The sequence below is a fragment of the Fukomys damarensis genome, unplaced genomic scaffold (assembly GCF_012274545.1).
Source record: "Fukomys damarensis isolate Sample0158 unplaced genomic scaffold, DMR_v1.0_HiC HiC_scaffold_118, whole genome shotgun sequence".
Lineage (NCBI taxonomy): Eukaryota > Metazoa > Chordata > Mammalia > Rodentia > Bathyergidae > Fukomys > Fukomys damarensis.
Window position 1 is genome coordinate 72,042 of NW_022901030.1, and position 22,514 is coordinate 94,555.

At 38.8% G+C, this 22,514-nt stretch overlaps 1 protein-coding gene and 3 pseudogenes across 1 annotated transcript; all 4 read left to right on the plus strand.

Moving 5' to 3' along the window:
- The first annotated feature begins 670 nt into the window (after window positions 1-670).
- Window positions 671-1,607, plus strand: LOC104877127 (annotated as a pseudogene).
- Window positions 1,608-7,793: 6,186 nt separating this feature from the next.
- On the plus strand, window positions 7,794-8,725 carry LOC104877164 (annotated as a pseudogene).
- A 7,087-nt stretch (window positions 8,726-15,812) lies between these two features.
- LOC104877159 (olfactory receptor 5W2) lies at window positions 15,813-16,769 on the plus strand. The gene has a single exon (XM_010645548.2). The coding sequence runs from the start codon at window positions 15,828-15,830 to the stop codon at window positions 16,767-16,769; it is 942 nt and encodes a 313-aa protein (XP_010643850.1). The 5' UTR covers window positions 15,813-15,827.
- Window positions 16,770-21,985: 5,216 nt separating this feature from the next.
- The window catches only part of LOC104877151, a 946-nt pseudogene continuing 417 nt past the window's right edge, over window positions 21,986-22,514 (plus strand).

Genomic DNA, 22,514 nt, shown 5'->3' on the forward strand with positions numbered 1-22,514 from the left:
ATCATATTTTTAGGAAAAATACAATACTTTTAATTTCGTGTCTTATCAAATACTAAAGAGCTAGAATAGTAGAATGATAATATTTTTTTTGTTGTTTTGTTTTTGTACTGGGGATTGAACTCCAGTCCTTGCCCTTTCAAGGCAGGCCACAGAAATGCTGGACTAAATTCCCGGCCCAATAAAACTTATCTTTATTGTCGGTAGTGCCATTATTTCTACAATTAACAAATGGTCTTTTATAATCTAAATGAATTTTTGAAGATTATAAAATGTATAATTTTTCCTATGTTGATAACTTTAAGAAACAGCAAGAACTGAACTGTATTTCTCATGATGTAATTTCCCTAAAAATTGTGTTTCCTTCAAATTATTTGGAAGATTTACTGAGATTTCAATCATTAAGTGTATGTTAGCTGAATTTAGGACAGTAAAAGATCCAGAGAAATTAGAGAAGACAGGAAAAGGCACATATATTCTGATATATATTTAGATTTCACTCATAATTTCTCAACTGCTTTTTGCATTGATGATTTTACATCAATGATCTCAAAAGCATCCGATATAAGTGAGGATAAAAAAATACAGAAGCAAACGGTGTTGTGCTTTACCTACCTAGCAATGTACAGAAGATTTCACAGGACCTCTCACTTTTTACATTTAGACAAGAAGAAGAATGGACACGGGAAACTGTTCTGCCTTGAATGAGTTCGTTTTCCTGGGAATTACAGATAACGCAGATATCAAAGTGACCCTTTTCACTGCGTTTCTCCTGGTTTACCTCTTCAATCTCCTGGCAAACCTCGGGATGGTGACTTTAATCATAGTGGATCCCCACCTGCACACCCCCATGTACTTCTTCCTCAGCCACCTCGCTTTCTGTGACCTCTGCTACTCCACAGCAATTGGGCCCAAGATGCTGGTGGACTTGGTGGCCCAGAAGAAGTCAATCCCTTTCATGGGCTGCGCTCTGCAGTTTCTGACCTTCTGTGTCTTTGCAGACTCAGAGTGTCTGCTGCTGGCGGTGATGGCCTTTGACCGGTACAAGGCCATCAGCAGCCCCCTGCTGTACACAGCCCACATGTCCAGCAGGCTGTGCTCCCTGCTGGTGGCTGGGGTTTACCTGGTGGGGCTGACAGATGCTCTGATCCACACCACACTGGCTTTCCGCCTGTGTTTCTGCGGGTCTAATGAGATCAATCACTTCTTCTGTGATTTACCTCCGCTTTATCTCCTTTCCTGTTCTGACATAGAGGTCAATGAGCTGGCTTTATTCACCGTTTTTTGGATTCATAGAACTGAGCACCATCTCAGGAGTCCTTGTCTCTTATTTTCATATTATCTTGTCTGTCATCAAGATCCGTTCTGCTGAGGGAAGGTTCAAAGCTTTCTCCACCTGCGCCTCCCACCTCACTGTGGTTTCCATTTTCCAGGGAACTCTGCTCTTCACATACTTCCGGCCCAGTTCTTCCTACTCCCTAGACGAGGACAAAATGACCTCACTGTTTTACACCCTGGTGATTCCCACGCTGAACCCATTGATCTACAGCCTGAGGAACAAGGACGTGAAGGAGGCCCTGCAAAAGCTGAGAAACAAGAAGTGGTTTTAAATCCTTGCATTATATCTAGCATTACATCTAGAGGTAAATCACAAGCAATGTCTGTTGTTTTGAAAAATTACATTGCATTGTGGATAGTGATTTGTGACACACAGTGAACTTACTGAAATAAGCATTTAACCTCATTCAGGGTTGCAGAACTCCCCATGTGCCCGGGTCCATTATTATCAGGAATTCATATGCAGTATTCCCTTTGGTATGTTTTCCTGATTTTCTCAGTTGTGCCACAGTTGAATTTTCCATGTTCTCACTCCATCTCAATTGTACTGCGGTTCATTAAGTGTTTATTTATTGGCTTTTGAAACTGTATGTTTCATGGCAAATGTAGTTTATTTACCAGTGAATCTCATCTTGTAAGAGAAGGAATAAAACTTAATTAAAATGAGCAATCAATTCACAATAAAGCTTTCCGCAATACTGAGGTAAAGAGAGTGTGGCTGTAATCCTGCGACAATGTACCATTTAGTGTGGAGGAGAAAGTCTTTCCTAGAGATATTAAGTCTGAGGCCTAATACAGGCATGTAGGGGAGAGCAAGGGATGTTAGCCAAGTGTCTTGGCAATTAGAGAAATCGTGAGGTGCATTGAGGTAGATAGGTCCATTATGTTTGGAAATAAAAGTGATATTGACATTTTAGGATCCAAAGGAAATTTGAAAGGCCCTGGTAAGTGTCTCTCTCTCTCTCTTCTTTTCTTTTCTCATCCCTTATCTTCACCTTAGTTAAATGTTTCTCTTTATTATTTATAATCATTTCACTTAAATCACTATAAATCCTTTTTTTCTTTAGTCATTATCTCCAATGTGAGAAAGTAACCATTTTTTGATCCAAGGCTGCCCTGCCTTTTTTCCCAAAGCTCTTATATCATGTCTGGGGCACACAGAACAGAAAAAGAAAGAATAGTGAAAGATAACACAATATTTCTGAGTACTTATAGGATGTTGATGTAGTAGAAACATTCCCTGAGGGTACAATTTGAGTCTCACATACACAAAAACTCAATATACCTGCACACACACTACCATCTAAAATCTTGACTGTGAAGGAATGATAAAGAATCTACAGAGACATGAGTAATGATTTCCTGAGAATGGGCAACATCCATCCGGTATTTCCTTGATACTTTCCTTTGTTATAATGTCTGGTTTTTTGATGACTCAAGCACGGAATGAACTGGGAATATCTGTACATTTGGAGGCCAACATAAGACACACTGGCTTCCGTAATTATCCATTACAGTCACAGAAGCTTCAGGCAGGGGCCCCTTATGTTCCTTACTGCACCTGTGACAATTCTCAAAGTAAAATGCTTTGGGATAGAATCAAAGCCCCAGGCAAGTGGGTGTGGGGTTCACACCTCCAGCTCCAGCACTCTGGGAAGTTCAGCCTGGAGAGTGGCAAGTTCTAGCCCAACCTAGGCTATTTTGAACATTAGGATGAGGCTGACTCTAGATAGATAGATAGATAGATAGATAGATAGATAGATAGATAGATAGGGAGGAGGAATGTGGCTCAGGATGAAGAGAAAGAAAAAAGAAAGAAAGAAGAGAGAAAGAAAGAGAGGGAGGAAGGAAGGAAGGAAGGAAGGAAGGAAGGAAGGAAGGAAGGAAGGAAGTGTGCAAAGGTCAAGAGTGACTTGGAACCACATTAAGGTCCCGGACCAAGTACGAAAAGACAGACGCTGAGTCACGTAAGGTGTGTATATAAAGTGAGACTGTAGTTCTTGCCCTTTTAAATCTGAAATAGAGAGAGCAATGACGGCAGACAGGTAGAACGAGATTCAGAAGACTAAATCTATTTGAGCACCACCCTTTCAACACGCTGACCTCAAGCCCTGTGTCGTGGGGATGTCACAGTCGTGACCGCAGCCATCTGTCCCTCGTGCGCAGTGGGAAGTGTCACGCCGAGGATCCTGTGCTGGACGTTTGTGCCGCACCCGGGGAGCCCCTGGAAGCCTGGGCCGTGTTGAGAGGTGCAGTGGCTGGTAGTCTCCCAGGCAGGTGAGGACGCATCCCTCGCTGGTTATTGACACCGTTTTTTCCTGTCCTTGCTTCCTTCCCAGGTCCAGCACGGTCAGCAGCATCCTGTGCCGTGCGTAGCCGCCCTGCTGGGACACCCAGCAAAGCCTACACAAAGCAGCAAAGACAGCGGCTGAAACCCCTAAAGCTGGGACCTGAAGCAAAGCTTGCTGCTGCTAAGCGGGATCATCTCAGGGACTTCGCGAACGCACCAGAAGCTGCTGGCAGACACGAAAAGAACAGCATAAATCTTTTCTGCTTTTTGACTGAAATAAGAGTTAAAAATTCTCTGCATCAATCTTTTTGCCACATTTTAGCACTGCAGAACATACAATAAAAAAGAATAAAAGGGAAAAACTGTATCTCCTTGAATGGATTCACTCTGTGGAGTTTCAGTCATCCTGAAATCGAAAAGACCCTACTGAGTGCATTTCTCATTATTCCACGCCCGGATCTTATTTCAAATCTTGTCGTCTTACTGCAAACTGTGTGTGCTCCTGCACGTGATGCAGTAAATTGCTTCTTGTTGTTGTGCAGCATTTGTGCAAGAATGTCATTAATCTTCTTCTTTGTAGGTAGTTCTACGGTTGTCTTCCCTTTTCCCATCACCAATAATATCACTGTGAAATTCTTATGCCTTTCTTTGGGTAGACAAATTTATCTCTGTGGGGAACAGGGGTCAGCGATCTATGAATGTGTGTGTTTGTGTGTGTGTGTAAGAGGCACGCATGCTCACCATCAGTGCGTGAATCCTCCGTCATCTTGTGCATTGTGTTAGTGTTAGACAGTGCACAGTATTTCCCCGATGACTCCTGGGCTGCATGTCCACTTCAAAAATAAGTTTTACATATGATATTATTCATTTACTTACCTTTCAATAAAAATTAAGGTCATGACATCAAGACAATCCTATTTATTTCACTTGAAAGTGAATACTTGAAAGTATAGACAATGTATATCCATTGAGCTATAAATGAGTCTAGTTTCTCATTCTTTGCAGATGTTTAGTATTCTATTAAAAAAAAACATGCACACATTTTTATCCACTCTCCAGTTGATGGGCAAGTGGGCTGTTTCCAAGTTTTAGCTATTACAAACTGTGCGTCTGTAAACATGGATGTGCAGGTATCGCTGTGGTATGATTATCTTAATTCTTTAGGGAAGATACCCAGCAGGGGAATAGTTTAATCAAATGAGACCTCTAAATCCTAGTTTTTTGAGGAGTCTCTGCACTGACTAAGGCAGGTGTGGGATAAAATAAAATGAAATTTGTAAAAAAATTGTCAAAATAATGAAACAAACAAAATCATAAGCTCTACCTTCCTGTAATTCTCTAGTTTACAAAGAATTCATAAGGAGAGGGCCGGAGGTTTAGCTCAGTGGCCCCTCAACTGCCTCACAAGTGCAATGTCCTGAATTCAATCCTCAGTACTGAAAAAAAAATGTATGTATATATATATAGATAGATAGATAGATAGATAGATGATAGATAGATAGATAGAGAGAGAGAGAGAGAGTAGTAAATGAATTTTTAAATAAAATACAGAACTCTCTTTTCTGAGAAAAATTGTTAATTTTGAATGTCTGAAGTAATGAGTCCTCCTTGAACATTTCAACTATTTTATTGGGAAAAAAATTCCCAATCCCAACATCTCTACTCTCTGTTTACTGTTGTCCATCCTAAAGAGACTAAAATCATCAACACTGTAGCAAGTAGTTACCTTTGTAAACTGTTTTACTAGAGATTGTTGGGAAAGAGAACACACAGATCTTATTTATAAAGATTGAAACTCAATACAAAGCTCTGCTATGAATATATTTGACACATTCAAAATTAAAAGCACTCAAGTAAAGAATGTGCTATGGTAATAAAATCTGAGTTGTGTGACAGACACAAATTGGTGAGTAGAAAAATGCCCATTCTGGCTGCAAAAACTGGCTTTAACCTTCTATTGCTATTGGTGCCCATGGATTTTTATTTATGAAAGCAAAAAGTAGGAAAAGCTTAGATAAACATCAGATTATGAATGTATGAAAGCTATGTACTATGTCCGTAAAATGAGATATTATTCAGCCATGAAATGACATGAGATTTTGAAACTCACCACAAAAGGAAGACATTTTGAAAATATCATGCTTAGAGAACAGTCAACACAAAATGGCACACATGAAATATTTCTGTCTGTATTTGATTTCCAGAATAAGTAAATGTATAAAGTGAGAAAGTAGAATAAAGTGTGCCAGGAACTGAGAAGAGAAAATTAAGAGGAATGACCAATATTAAGAAAGTTTATTTCACTGAGATGATGAAAATGTTCTCGAAGAAGAGAGTGGTGCTTGTTTCCAAGCTTGAGATTACATTAAAATTAGTAATTGCTTGCTTTAATCATGTGGGATTTAACTGACAGTATATAAACTCTATCTCTAACATTTCATGAAATGGAGTAGTCCATTGGAGATGCGAGGAAAATATTTTAAAAATGGAAGCAATTAAAAATTAGTTAAGAGTTGGGAATGATTCGTGGGTAAATGATCTCATAGAATCCTGCTTTACACTGGACAAGGATGATATTGACTATAGTTTAAAGAATAAAACACGTATGCAATATTATAGTTTTCAGTATCAGATTAATTTGCAGTTTTCTTTATGACAGATTATACAGTGACAATGATAAAGAATCAAAGCTCAGCTTTGGTAAAGAAGTTCATGTTTACACAAGGGAAATACAGAAGTATAAATATAATTAATCACATGTTTGCAGACCATGAAAGCCTGGGGAATGTAGCTTTAGGGAATTAATTCCCAAATTAGACCTTATACATATAATAGCAAGCTGTCTACCTGGTGTTCAGCTACAAAACAGCTACGCGTAGCAGGTAAGTTCCTGACTTTCCAAGTTTAAAACTGTTAATTTGAAAGCTACCTTTATAGAAAAGATTTATAAATGAATTTGTTTACTCCAGTTTAGTTGAATAACTTTAAAATCCAATGATTTAAAACATTTTCTACTCAGAATTGGAGAACTCTGATCTTAATATCCCCAAGGCAACATTTTATTTGCATTTTAGTCTATGTTCATATGTAAGCCTTTCCACATTTTATAATTGTGTATCAATGGATTAACTTTTCTTTGGGTAAATAATTTTAAAACAAATTTAAGTACTACATTAGAAATAACAATATATGCTATTTCAATTTCATATGAATCACGCACCATAATTTTCTAAGTCAATACATAAATAAATAATAGATCCTCAAATATTCAACTCCTGTACTTCTATTTCTTTGACATCAATTTAAAAATTCACACATGAAAGCTTAGGAAAAAATGCACATTTACATAATGACGTGAGCCCTCTATATCCAGGAACTACTTAATAACCCAAATGCTGTTATCATTTTTGAAATAGAGCTATTTAAGATGTGCTTTGTTTTGATATACCATGTTGTGTGCTACATTATGGTGCATACCCTTCCATTTTAGTCTTTGGTTTCTTTACAGTTAGGATTTAGCTGCACTAACCTCTTTGAAGAATAACATTGCAACAAGGAACAATGTATTTTCAGAAAAAAAATTCTGTAACACTTATTTCATGTTGTCAAACCCTGAAGATCATGTCAACCATGGACAGTAGAAGATAACTTGCTTTTTCTTAGTCAGTGATACACATTATTTCTAGAGCCAATACAATGTTTTGTAAAACAAATCCACAATTTTGAGAAGCATCTTATTTCTAATTGTTCTGACTCTCTGGTGATGATTATACCATAAACTTAGCTCTGCATCTCCCACAAGAGTTTCCATAAGGTTGATGTTTGTTACATGTTATTTTGAAAAAGTACAGAAACTCGAGTACACTGAAAATGTATTTCCTGAGGTATAGGAAGGCAAGGTGGAGAGAAAGTAGAGATTGTGTACAGGGGAACAGCCCCCAGGGTGACATCTAGATGTCAATCAGAGTTTCTCAACTGCTTTCTCTATTTTTTCTATTATTGTAATGTAGTGCTTTTAAAGAGTGACAAATGGCAGAATAATTTTCTCCAATTTAAAAAAAATTACACATACATCAAGTGATCTGTCTTTCAGAGAATTTGTGGATGTACAGAAGAATTAAGCAGGTACCTATTCCAACTTGTTTTCAAGGTTACACAAGGAAAAAGAATGGACAGAGGAAATTGCTCCTCCTTGAGAGAATTCATTTTATTGGGAATCACTAATAATGCTGATATCAAAGCGACCCTTTTCACCGTGTTTCTACTTGTTTACCTCGTCAATCTTCTGGCAAATCTTGGAATGATCATATTAATTAGATTTGATTCCCAGCTCCACACCCCCATGTACTTCTTCCTCAGCCACCTGTCCTTCTGTGACCTCTGCTACTCCACGGCAATTGGACCCAAGATGCTGGTGGACCTCCTAGCTAAGAGGAAATCAATTTCCACTGTTGGCTGTGCTCTGCAGTTCTTCACCTTATGTATGTTTGTAGACTCGGAGTGCATGCTGCTGGCGGTGATGGCCTTCGACCGGTACAAGGCCATCAGCAGCCCCCTGCTGTACACAGCCCACATGTCCAGCGGGCTGTGTGCCCAGCTCCTGGCTGGCGTTTACCTGATGGGAATGGCAGATGCTTTGATAAACACAGTCTTCGCCTTCCGCTTGTGTTTCTGTGGGTCTAATGAGATTAATCATTTCTTATGCGATGTCCCTCCTCTCCTTCTACTATCTTGCTCAGAGACACAGGTCAACGAGTTAGTGATATTTATCATTTTGGGTTTATTGAATCGAGCACCATTACAGGAGTACTGGTCTCCTACTGCTACATCATTTTGTCAATCTTGAAGATCAGCTCGGCTGAGGGCAGATTCAAGGCTTTCTCCACCTGTGCCTCCCACCTCACTGCGGTGGCTATTTTCCAGGGAACTCTGCTCTTCATGTATTTTCGTCCCAGTTCTTCCTACTCCCTAGACCAGGACAAAATGACCTCACTGTTTTACACCCTGGTGATTCCCATGCTGAACCCTCTCATTTATAGTCTGCGCAACAAGGATGTGAAACAGGCCCTTGAAAAGGTAAAAAAGAAAAGTTGTATTTAAACATTTGCTCTGTCCCTACACATCAAGTATTTTTTAATGGCAGTTCTTGTTTGTATTAAAGTTTATTGCATAACAGAGAAGGAATAAGTTGTGTCACATATTTTAATTGTTGACAAAAATACTAAAATGTAGTAATAAAATACTGCAGATATGCAAATGTGCTTACATTTATCATTTGTCTGAAATTGTTATGTGACATCCCTTCAATATAGAAATGCTGCTACCTTTTTCAATTGTGCCATCATTTTATTTGTTCATTTCTTGATTTCATTTCATTGTAATTATAGTGAGGTTAAGGAATACATTCCTCATTGTTTTTAAAAACATTATGTACTTTTTATTTCAGAGAAATATAGTTTATTCATGTAATACAAATAGAGACATGAGTTGAGAATCATGTAACTCACATAACATCAAGACAATCATGAAATAAATAGACTGTTGAAGAATTCCATAGCAAAATATCTAAATCCACAGTGCAGAGCAGAGGCTCAGTGTATGGGGTGTTAAGTCTGAAATAGAAACAGTGTCGCTTGGAGAGACTGAGGTAGCTAAGTTCAAGGCTTTGACACTCAGAGAAATCTTGAAGTGTCTAAATTAATTCTGTGGCATTTGAACCAAAGTCTGATCAGGTGAGAGTGTAAAGGATAATGTTAAAGCCCCTAGTAGTGTACACCTGTGTGCTGAACTTTTCCAACATCAGCTCCCCAACTCCTTCCTCTTGGAAATTTTGCTTTTCCCATTCTTCATTCTCGGCCCTGTTAAATATTCCTTCGTGGTTTGAAATCACCTCCTTAAGGCATTGTTTAATATTATCATGTATTAATATATCCATGGCGGGACTGTACTATAATGTTAAAAGTACAACAATCAAAAATAGCTGTGTGGACGTTAATAAGTTCAGAGATAGACAATATAGAACAGTATAGGATCTAAATATTAAAACAGAAACACTAAACTTGCTGGAAAGTAAGTTAGGCAGAATTCTGGAAGACATTGGCATAGGAAAAGACTTTATGAACAAATTCTCAGTAGCATGGGAACTAGCAGAAAGAATCAACAACTGGGATCTCATCTTATTAAAAAGCTTCTGTAATGCAAAAGAAACTATCAGAAGAACTAAAAGACAACCTACAATGTGGGGAAAAATTTTTACCAGCTGCTCCTCAGACAAAGGACTATTATCTAGAATATATAAAGAACTCAAGACAATCAGCCCCCCAAATATAAAGACCCGATTCAAAAATGGGCATCTGAAATGAACAGACATTTCTCAGACAAAGAAGTAAAAGCAGCAAGTAAATATATGAAAAAATGCTCCACATCACTGGTCATTCGAGAGATGCAGATGAAAACAACACTAAGATTCCACCTCACCTCACAATTGCTGCTATCAAGAAATCAAACAACAACAAATGTTGGCAGGGTTGTGGGGAGAAAGGAACCCTTCTCCATTGTAGGTGGGAGTGCAGACTGGTGCAACCACTATGGAAATCAGTATGGAGATACCTCAAAGAGCTGGGACTAGAGGTTCCATTTGACCCAGCCATCCCTCTGCTGGGTATCCTTCCAAAAGAACTAAAAGAATCATATCACAGTGATGTATGCACACCTATGTTTATAGCAGCACAGTTTGTAATAGCTAAAACTTGGAAACAGACCATTTGCCCCTCAGTTGGAAACTGGATAAAGAAGATGTGGTTTTTCTATAAAATGGAATATTACTCAGCCATAAAGAATGAGAACATATATTCATTCATAGGAAAATGGATGCATATTGAAGATACACTCCTAAGAGAAATAAATAAGTCACACATGTGTAAATACCGAATAGTTTCTCTGATGTGTATAAACTGCAATAATACATAAGATCCTAGCAAGATTACTGACATTGTGAAATGGGAAGAAAGGGGCTAAAGGTGTAGGGAAGGTGGGATAGGTAGGGGGAAGAGTAATAAGGGAAAAGAAAAAATGTGTGATAATGAAAAGAAGGAAATAAAGTGTTTGTAGATGGGGAGGTGAGGAGGGGGTGAAGGAAGGGCAGGGATAAGGGGAAAAAATGAGAACCAAGACCTGTCATGTAGAGGTACAAGATCCCAACAATGAATGTAACTGTACTGTATCCTTTTTTTTTTTTTTGTACTGGGGACTGAACTCAGGTCCTTGCTCTAGTGAGGAAGGTGGCAGAACCACTGTGCTAAATCTCCAGCCCTCTCTGGGTTTTAGGGAAACTTGGGATACAGTATCAAAGGCTTTGATCTATCACAGACTGTCTGGTAATCCTCATCGTTTTCATCAGGTGGTAATCTCTATAAGTCTCATTGTCTTGTCATGCTAAATGGGACTGATGGCAAACATTGTCTTAGTATTATGTACCAGTGCCTGTGTGGGGGGAGTTATTCTCTACATCTTGACTGTCTCCTTCTTCTGTGTAGATGCAGTCCCTAAATAAGAGGCTGACAGAGAGATGACATGTTTGGAGATATGAATAACACACTCTGCTTCAATCTCCTCTTACTTAGAGGGCCCTTAAAGTGGGTCATGCTCCACCCCGTCCCTGTTGCTGCATTCTGTCCCTGTGAATTATCGTTCTACTCCCAAGGAAGTACATCCGTTATTGGAAGGAGTCTGGAAAGAGGAGTATCAACATGCATGTGTGTAACATCGCACTCCATTTCCCTTCTTGTTTGACCTGAAAGACGAGCAGCAATGCTCTCGGGGAGACAAGTAGGAGTTTCTGGTCAAATAATTTTAAATACGATCCTCTTTATTAAAATCTATAATTTCATACACACTGTCGTAGTGTGCAACTTCATTAGTGTTTTGTTTTTTAGCTTTGTTAGTGTTTGCTCCAATTTGATAAGTGCATGAAAGAAGCTAAAAGCGCGTGTACCGAAAGCCTTGTTACCCAGTTGTGCTGCTACTGGGAGGACTGAGCCTTTGCTTCATACGGAGGTAGATGAGAGTCTCCCACCTGTATGAGCATGTGCCCTAAAAGGGACTCTGGGGACCCTGGCCATTTCTAACCCCTCCCATTTAACTCCTGGCTGCCGTGAAGCAAGCAGGTTCCTTTGCCAGGTACAAACACTACATTACGCTCTCACGCAGCAGATGCTAAATCTAAGAGGGCGTCTGACTTTGAAGCTTTCTGCAAATCTTCAAAACTATTCGCCCACATCAGCCTTTCCACCTCTGAAGTGAATTACTCACCAAAGTAAACCTTTTCGTAAAGATTGTATTTTGAATGACTGTCAAGGACAATGGAAAATTTTGTCGACCAACAGACATTTCCATAGCATTTCAGGAGAATGAAGAAGAGTGGATGAACAAAATCACTTTTTCTTTAATAAATTCCTCATCGTGTGAGTTTCCAATAATTCTGGAATCGATTTTACTCAATTTAGCACATCTGTAATTGTGCAGCTCCACGGTTCTCTTGCAATATTTGGGGTGGTGATGCTAGTTGGGTTGGATTTCCTGTTTCACACTCCATTGTCGGGCTGGGGATTTAGCTCAGTGGTTCAGCCACTAGCCTCACACTCCACTGTGCTTTTTCCTAAGCCACGCCTCTTTCTGTGACCTTTGCTACAGTACAACAATCAGACCCAGGACGCTAAAAGGATTCATTGCCAAGAACAGGTCAATTATCTTCTTCAGTGGTGCTGTGTATTCTTGATAATTCACGTCTTTGCATTTTTTTTCTTTTTCTTGTTTCTTTTTGGTACCAGGGATCATCAAACTTGGGACCTTGTGCTTGCGAGGAAGGTGGTGGAATCACTGAGCTAAATCCCTGGCCCCTGTCTTTGCATTTTTGGGTGTCTACTGCCGTAGCATTTGATAGGCACAGGCCATAAGCAAAAGTTTGCTCTCTACAGCTCACATGTCGTAGCAGTGCTCCCAAATCCTGGCTGGAGTTTTGCTGATGGAAATGGCAGACACTTTCATAAATAAAGCCTTGGTATTCTACATATGTTTCTGCAGATTTAATGGGATTAATCATTTCTTCATGGTATTCACCATTACTGCTTCCCTTATCAGATCACTCTTTGAAAGCTTTTTCTGTCTTATCATCCTGGCGGTGATAAATACCTACTCTGTGGATGGATGGAAAGTCTAAACTTTCTTTCCTTGCCCTTCCCTGTGAAGTGTAGTTTCACTTTTCCAAGGCACTCCGCTCTTCCTGTGTTTCTGATTCATTCTTCCTAATCTTTTTGGTCAGACAAAACTCACCTTATTGTTTCATAACATTGGGATTCCCAGGCTGATACTTGGATATGCGTCCTATTGACCAACGTGTGGAAAAGGTCTTGAGGCGATTTTAAAATAAAACAAGTATGTAGATAGTTTTCTCCAAGACTTACACTATATTACATAAAATTCAAATTATTTTGACTGATGTCACCCGCAGTGGTCACATTGCTAGGAAAGAAAAAATTAGGTATTCTTTTAAATAACTGCAACCTAAGGAGATTCGTCACGCCTGATGACACGAAGTTACCTAATGAATATGTACCAAGGACAAGCACCATTCCCTCAGGTGTGCACTAGGGAAGAAAATAATTGTATCAGAGCTCTTGGGGAGAACACAATCATCAGTGTCTTCCTTCATGAAGGAACCCTTTTCTCCTAATCAAGAATACTTCAAAGATGTTAGCTTGAAGCATCATCTAGGGTTATCAGAATTTTGTGGAACAACTGTGTCTTTAAAAACTCTTAGATTGGGTTGGGTTTGAGAAGAAACTGAATCACCCTGATTATTTGGCTGCACACATTGCTTAAGCCTGTGCACTGCTATACCATTTTTTTGTGGGCACGAGTTTTCATTTCCTCGTTTTGTGCTAACAATAAATTAACTGAATTAAGGCAAACGTAAAGGGATATATTATTGTGCTTTACAGTCACTAGCAAGCTTCACTAAGCACATGGAGATCCATGCGTGGTGAGATGATTTACACTAATATACTTCATATGCATAATAACGATCAAGTACTGGAGAACATATGTTGCTTTCAGGCAAATGCTTTCGAGCCAAAAAAACAAATTCTATTTAATTCAAAAATAAACTTTTTCACTGTTAGTGACATTTGAGAAGTGCAGAAGATGGAAATATTCTATCTATCCCAAACTTATTTCTTTCTTTCTACTTTTTACTAAGTACCTCCCAAGCTAACAACTTGAAAATATTTAACAACACATATTTACTGTTCTGTTGCTGTTGTATATCTGTGTCCTAGGGATTGTGTGAAAGTAGAGATGGTTGTTTAAGAAAAACCTGTCAGAAAGGGCATAGTAGGTGTCATGGATACTGCAAAAAAATTGAAATTAATGTGTTTGGAATTGAGTCGGGGAGAGGAATTAGACAATGATGAATAGAAAGGCATCATTTATATTGCCACAGTTCCAAATGGGACAGGAAAGAGTAATTTTTAGAAATAGAGGAAACATGATGAAGAAACAATAGGACACAACAGTCATGAGGTCAAGGACGTTTCTCAGCTTCAGCAGATGTCTGGTTTCACTAGAAGAGGTCATGATTTGTGATCGGGTCAAGTTTCTGGCAGTGACCAATGCAGAGACACCAGGGGAAGGATGAGAATTTTAACCTCTGCTGCAATTGTTACAGGGTTCCCGGGGGAGGGGTGGCCAGAGCCAGCAAGGTAAACAATCCGTGTCTGAATCATAAAACTCACAGGATGTGGGGACCTGCGAGATTTATTTCCCCATAGGAAGTGGGTGAATATAAATATGATTTGTTTCTGGTTCAGGTAACAGCAGTGAATACAGAATGTCTCTCACCGCAGGTAAGTCTCTCTCAGCGACTATACTGAAACAATAGAGGAAAAGTAAAACACTACTTTTAAAGAGAAAGTGAGGAATTAAAACTGAGAAATGTGCTAATGAATGATTTAATACTTGCTTACTAGGTTAAACACATTTTGCAGTCTCATGGCCAGTAGTAGTTTCTTATTAGACCTATTTGAAGTTGACTTCATTTTGCATTTATATAAGGATTGTGAAGTTTTTACTTATTTATATTTTAATCACTATTTATAAGTAAACAATTCCTTTTCAAAGATCTTTCTGCAAGTAGTGTGTTTCATGTAAATGCTAATTTTTTTGACTTATTGAAATAAAAGTATTAGAGGTATAGTATTACCTACATATGCCAACTCAAGCCCATGTAGACCACATGCTGTCATTGTTAATCTAGAAGAACGATGACCACCCTGATTTTATGTATCAATAAATACACACATACACACAGAAATGCACAAAACCAAGGCTCTTGTATCACAGAAACCATCACTGTTTTTTTTTTCCCCATTGCAAATTTTGTGAAAAATTCTCTTTAAAAGCCAACAATCAGGGCTAGAGATTTAGCTCAGTGGTGCTGTACTTGCCTCCCAAGTGCAAGATCCTGAGTTTGAACCCTGGCACTGGAAAGAAAAGAAAAAGCCAACAATAAGCGCAGGTGTATGTTGTAGTCTGTTGTTCCTACTTGTATTTTATTCCTTCCTTTTGGCTTTTCCAGGGATGTCCTTGGGAATGGGACAAGTTACAGGAAAATATTCTAAAAGTTCTGATAAGACAGGGATGATTAGGAGCACAGCGATCCAATTAGACATTTTACTTTTCAGTGAAACTTAAGAACACCGGATAACATCATAATAATTTTCACTTATTAACTTATATTCAATATGATTGTCAGGGACAAAACTTAGTAAAGTTTATTCTTTTTATGTTCTGGCTTGTAGTTCTAATTTAGGTGTTTGCTTCATGACTTTGGATCTGGAACTAGCTTTTAGTATATTCAAACTAGTGTCAGAATGGGTAATACAGAAAAGGCAATTAATAATTACACATAAGTCTAGGCTAAAATTTCATCAACCTCCTTTTCTAGATATTTTGTTTCTTTTTTCATATGGTATTGTTTCTTTTGATGGCCACTTGCTTCTTCAGTATTCTTAGGCTAAAGAAGACAATTGACAGATATGATTCACATTCTGTTTCATAAATATTGTATGTAGGATTTATAGAAAAATGAAATCCTAATACATTTTCTCTTCATTTTTCTTACAATTTAGAGTACGGACAAAGAAGAATGGATGAAGGAAACTGTTCCTCCCTAACTGAATTCTTTCTCTTAGGAATAACCAGTAACCCTGCAATGAAAGTGGCCCTATTTACCACAGTTTTACCTGTGTATCTCATCAGTGTCCTGGCAAATCTCGGCATGATCATGCTTGTTGGGATGTACGCCCAGCTCCACACTCCCATGTACTTCTTCCTGAGCCACCTGTCCTTCTCTGACCTCTGCTCTTCCAGTTCAGTTGGGCCCAGGATGCTGGTGGACCTATTCACGCAGAAGAACAGATCAATTCCCTTTGTGGGCTGTGCTCTACAATTATTCTTCTTATACACGTTTGTAGATGTTGAGTGTCTGCTGCTGGCAGTGATGGCCTTTCATTGGTACAAGGCCATCAGCAGCCCCTTGCTCTATGCAGTGGACATGTCCAGCAGGCTGTGCTCTGTTCTTGGGGCCAGTGTTTACCTATTGGGAGTAGCAGATTCTGCGATACACACATCATTGGCATTCCACTTGTGTTTCTGTGGGTCTAATGAGATCAATCACTTCTTCTGCGATGTCCCTCCTCTCCTCTTAATATCTTGTTCAGACACACAGGTCAATGAGCTAGTCATTTTCACTATATTTGGTTTCATTGAACTGAGCACCATCTCAGGAGTCCTCATCTCCTATTGCTACATCATCTTATCCGTCTTAAAGATCCGCTCCGCCGAGGGGAGGTTTAAAGCTTCCTCCACCTGTGCCTCCCACCTCACTGCGGTTTCCGTTTTCCAGGGAACCATGCTCTTCATGTACTTCTGGCCCAGTTCTGCCTACTCCCTAGACCAGGACAAAATGAGCTCACTGTTTTACACCCTGGTCATTCCCACGCTGAACCCTCTAGTTTACAGTCTATGGAATAAGGATGTGAAGGAGGCCATGAAAAGGCTGACAAATAAAATTTTTCTCTTAGGTTGATTACTATATACTGCCAACAAATATGTGTTTATATACACACAATGTATATGTTGAGTTTCTTCACATTATTTTTTTTTTCAGGTACTGGGGATCGAACTCAGGACCTTGCGCTTGTTAGGCAGCCATGGCACCACTGAGCTAAATCCCCAGCTTTCACATTATATTTATAAGCGATAGTGATAGTTTTGTCAAATACCTTAATTGAATTGAATATTTTAATAATCTCCAATATATCTACACACATACATACATACATAAATACAATTTCTGAAATATTTTATCCTTTATTATGTATCTTCCAAAGGAATGGGGATTTTTCATTTTTAGAATTTTTATCAGCCTTTGTTTTAATATATAGAAGTGTCATTTATTTGATGTGTACTGTAGGCATTGATTTTATTATAAGACTTAATGAGTGTTCAGTGAATTCCCATTTGTACTTGTGTGTTCACTTAATTCTTGGTGAAATGAGTATCATGCTATGGATCCCAATAATGTATTGGGAATTAGAAACATTAAATAGCTAAACATACAAATATTAGATAACAAAGTGTAGATTAGCATTAAGTAAATGCAGGACTCTTTATGCAAAAGCAAAACATCTAAATCTGAGCTGTAAAGAAGAAAATATTCTGTTACATGGGGACACTTAGTTTCATATCTAGACAATGAGCAGAGATGTAACAAAGGAGTGCTGGGAGAGGAATCTGCTTTAGAGGACAACATGGATATGAGAAACCCTGAAATGGTCAGGAAAATACCCCAGAAGGAAAGGAAGCCCAAGCTGCAAGAAACAAAGAGGAGAGTAGATTTCTCTAATGATTAGTATGTTGAAAATTTCTTTATATACTTTTGCACAACTTAAATGTCTTCTTTTGAGAAATATCTATTTGGATTTTTTGTACTCTTTTTTGTATGAATATTTGATTTGGAAGGACTTTTATTGTTTTATTATTTATTGAGTTCTTACATTTTCTAGGAAAAAGTTCTGCATGTCAACATGAGTATAGTAAATTGTACTGTATTATTTATTTGTATATAAATAGAAGAAAGAAGTTTTATTCTTGAAACATGAAAAAATGATAAATATTGGAAAATATTTCCCAATTACCTTATGTCATTACACAACATATGTATAACTGCTTATTCACCTTAAAATCGAACAAATTCATAACTGTTCAAAATGAAACCAAGCAAAACATAATTGCAAAGTGTAGGGTCCTTGTAAAGTCTACTTCACAATTCTCAGTGAAGTCACTGCTGCTAACCTTTTTTCCACTTCTGTTGCTCTATATTTTATTTCAATTTCCACCTTTGTGGTTCATAAATAATACTCTTCTGAAAGCATTAGTCTACCTATTGTTCTTTATGTTAATCTATCTCCTCTAATAAAACTCTATAAACATTCTTTAGTGCCAGGGATTTAGCTCAGCAGTTCGGTGGCCTGCTTGCAAGCGCAAGGACTGGAGTTTGATCCCCAGTACCAAAAAAAAAAAAAAAAAAAAAAAAAAAAAAAAAAAACTGAAACAAAACATTCTTCGAATGATACAGAGTCTACTGAATTCCGTTCTAGTGCCTGAACTGTGGCTGAGATACAAATTGGAAAAGCAAATAAATTGAAATCAACTCTCATAGCAATATTTGCAGGGCTTACTGAATGATCAATTACAGTTAATTCAGTGCATGACATGTATTTAAAACATAATTCTGGATTATAAGGTAGTCAGTCTACAAAGATGTGCACATTAAATGAAGAACGATCACCTAAGCATCTAATCAATGTTTAGTTAATCCATCTGGCTGTACTTGAATTTGAAATGAAAAAATTCTAGAAATGAAAAAATTCTTGGGGTGAACATATAGATATTACCATATATTTCAGGAATAAATAACATTCTGTGAAAATGTTAATTATCTATTAAAACTGCACAAGTTAAAAGGCATTGAAAACCTTTGTTTCAGTGTGTGCAATTATGTACAAAACTCCCTTGTGTGAAAACAACACAGAAAGAAAATCAAATCTCGGGATCTCTGCTGCTTTCACAGTGGCATTTGTAGGATGCGGTTACAGGTTTTATGAAACAATGATGACCCAAAAGACCTGTGGGGAAAATACTTCTTCTGAAGAACACATTATAGGTTTCCACTGCCACATACCCTAAATTTACACAGCCCCCTTTGTCAGTGATTCTAACCAGCAGCAGCATGATTGAGACATTGTTTAGAATATAAAGTTCAGTGAATTGTAGGGTTCATGCGTCACCAAGCAACCTGGCATTCTTTCTCTCAGTTTGAGTAAAAAGCATGCATCAGCACAGCACAGGTCCACTATGGACTCTGACTGCCAACAGACCTGGGACTTCAGTGCTCTGAGTGCCTGTACCCTGTAGCTCACAGTAAGAGCTCTGGGCCCTACACTTCCAGTTCCTGAACTGTTGTCTGCACCGCTGACTAAGGCTGCCAGTTGCCATCTGTCCACACTGGTAACCCTGACAACGCGCCATTCACTGGCATTCACGGGTGGTCAGTGGCCGCCACCACCAGCCGCCACTGCTGCATACCGCGTTTGACACACACAGCTACCGCCACCAGCTGTCTGCCCTGACTTTTGCCACTGTCTCCAGATGGCTTTCAGCCCCTCCTGTTCATAGCCACTGCCCCGTCTCTCTTTAAGAGAACCATTCTGTCCATGGTACCCAGAATGCTGAGTAGATTTACAGCATCTACAGCAGTAAATTATAAGCAGATGTACTAGACCAGTACATGTAAGTCTGTTCTGCAACAGAGGGGATCAGTTCACAAGAGGGAACTAACCAGAAAGGACTCCTGTTTAGGAGGAATGATTAACAAATACAATGATTGTTTAAATTAAAAAAAAAAAACACTTTACTACAGTAAGATACACACGTTAATCCCTCTCCAAAGACTCTTGCTTTGAACACACTTATCCACTCATTGTTGCTACTTCCTGAAGCAGCTCTGGAGTCCTCTTTCACAAGTTACTATGTGAGTTGTGATTAAAAACCTGTAGTAGATGCTGCTTCCAAGAGCCATCTGATAGAACTCCAGGTTTGATGAATCATCGCTAGGTGTCCTTATCCACCTTACTAACAAAATTTGGACCCACCGGACTTCTGGCTCTTTCCCAAAGTTAAAAGGATCATGAAAGGTAAATACTGAATTGATTTGGGGCATCAAGGCCAACATAAGACTATGCTAAAGATAGAGGGAAAATGTCTTCTGGAACTGCTGCAAAAAGTAGCAGGAAAAACAGGATAAGTGCATTTAAAGCGAGGAGGAAAATATTGAGGGGGACTTATAAGTTCATGTTTTTGAAAAATTTAAACGTTGAGTACTTTTGGATCACACATCCTGTAGAGCAGCAGGAGGCTTGTAGTGGTTTCACATTCAATCCTTGCTATTGCTCCAAAGTCAAGCGTAATAATTAGGAACACTTTCAAATTCAAGCCTCTTATTCAGGTTTACAGGTTCATCCTAATTACCTTCCTCTATGTGGTTCTAAGTTGAGCCTTCTGCCATTAGGGAACATATCACTGAGGGGAACCAGGTGTCCTAGCCAACTGCAGCTGTCGTGGGGGCAGTTTGGGCCTCGGCACTGCGGAGAATGTGAGCAGAGGGGCTGCTGGATGCGCTGCTGCTGCTTCTCCCAGAAAGCGACATCATAAAATCGGGTCTTCCGGCTTTCTGGGATTCTCAGCAGGCCTGATCCTCCCCTGTGTCTGTCTTGGCAGCGGTGGCTTCTTCTCCACTATCGTTGTCTCTGCATATGTGGAGATCCTAACCTCAAATCTTAATTTTGGGTTAATATAGAGGCTTTTGAAAACTGTGGAGTTTATTCAGGCAGAGCCATCAGGTATCAAGTGATTGCCTTAATGAGAAGGAGCTTTCTATTTCCCTAACTACTCCTGCCGTGTGAAATCTGAATATTTGGATGTCTGTGAACCAGAAGACAGGCTGTCTCTGTCTAATGAATCTATTTGTGCCTTGATTTTGCACTTTCAGCCTCTAGAACTGTATTACAGATATGGAATACAATACCAATATGCATTATATGAGATATGTTTTATATTTAGATAATATTAGTATTAAATCACTAGGGACTGCAGATATGTACTAATGCATTTTAAAAAATAAACATTAAGGGCCAGGGATTTAGCTCAGCGGCTCCGTGGCCTGCCTCGCAAGTGCAAGGACCCGAGTTCGATTCCCGGTACCAAACAAAAGAAAAAAAGAAACATTAAAAAGGAGAGTATATTTAAGTTCTATTAAATGTCTAGTTCCACGAGAAGATAGTGTGATTCATGATAGCCAAGAATTGCCATGCTAAATTTTCCTCAGTCTTAAAATTGATCAACTTGTTGACAGTGGCAAGCAATTAAAGGTTCAGCCTTTAGAAGAGTTGTTGAACCACTATTCTCCAGGGAAAGAGGAATCCAGGAATGTAATCAATTACTTTTGAATAATTCGAAGGGTAGAAAGCAGAAGCTTAGGTCCCAACAGTCTCTGGGTGAGAATAAATATGATCTACTGATTGCTCAGCACCAACAATAACTACAGAAAGTCTTGATCCTCTCAGGGAGACTTCTCTGTGAGTATATTTTAAAACACAGTACAAATAAAACATTAGTTTCTGTAAAAACAATGAGCAATTAGTGGTGAGCAATGTATTAGTGAATTGTTTTATATCTTATTCAACTAAATATATTTCATGATTGGGCCAGGGAGTTAGCTCAGTGGTTCTGCCTCCTGCCTTACAAATGCAAAGTCCCAATTTGATCCCCAGAACCCCCAATATGATTTCATTATTTAATGACCAAAGGCGTTTTCTTATTAGACTTGTGTTGTCATTTTTATTAAATTCAGTAGCCATTTGTATAAGGATTGCAAAGGATTCACTTATTGATTTTTAAATTGAGATGAATAAGTAAGCCATTCCTTTTTGAAATCATTCTGCAAATGAGGTGGCACTTGCAAATTTAAATTTTATTCTGGTTTGATTTAAATAATGCTACATGTAGCATATCTCAGATAACAATATTTCCTTTAAAAGTCACACCTTCCAGACTATTTTCTGAGGGGATGGAAAATTATTTGTACAATGAAATTATGTTCTGCCTTATGAACATTTTTACCTGTGCAGAAAAAGTCAGATCCTAATCAGTCACTATCTTGATGATTTTTGAAGCAGTGTACAACAAAGATAAAGAGGAATGGAGAGAGACAACTGTACCACATTTATTGAATTCTTTCTCTTAGGAGTTACCAATAAACCTGGGACGAAAGCGATTCTATTCACTATATTCCTAGGCGTTTACCTCATCATTCTCCTGACAAATATTGGGATGATCATTTTAATCAGGGTGGACGCCCAGCTCCAGACGCCCATGTACTTCTTCCTCAGCCACCTGTCTTTCTCAGACCTCTGCTACTCCAGTGCAGTTGGGCCCAAGATGCTGGCGGACCTGTTAGCTGAGAACAAACCAGTTCCCTTTGTTGGCTGTGCCCTGCAATTCTTCTTCACCTGTGTCTTTGTAGATGCAGAGTGCCTTTTGCTGGCAGTGATGGCCTTGGATCGGTACAAGGCTATCAGCAGCCCCTTGCTCTACGCGGTGGACATGTCCAGCAAGGTGTGTTACCAGCTCCTGGTGGGAGTGTACCTAGTGGGAACTGTAGACGCTTTGATACACACTCTCATGACTTTCAGCTTATGTTTCTGGCTCTAAT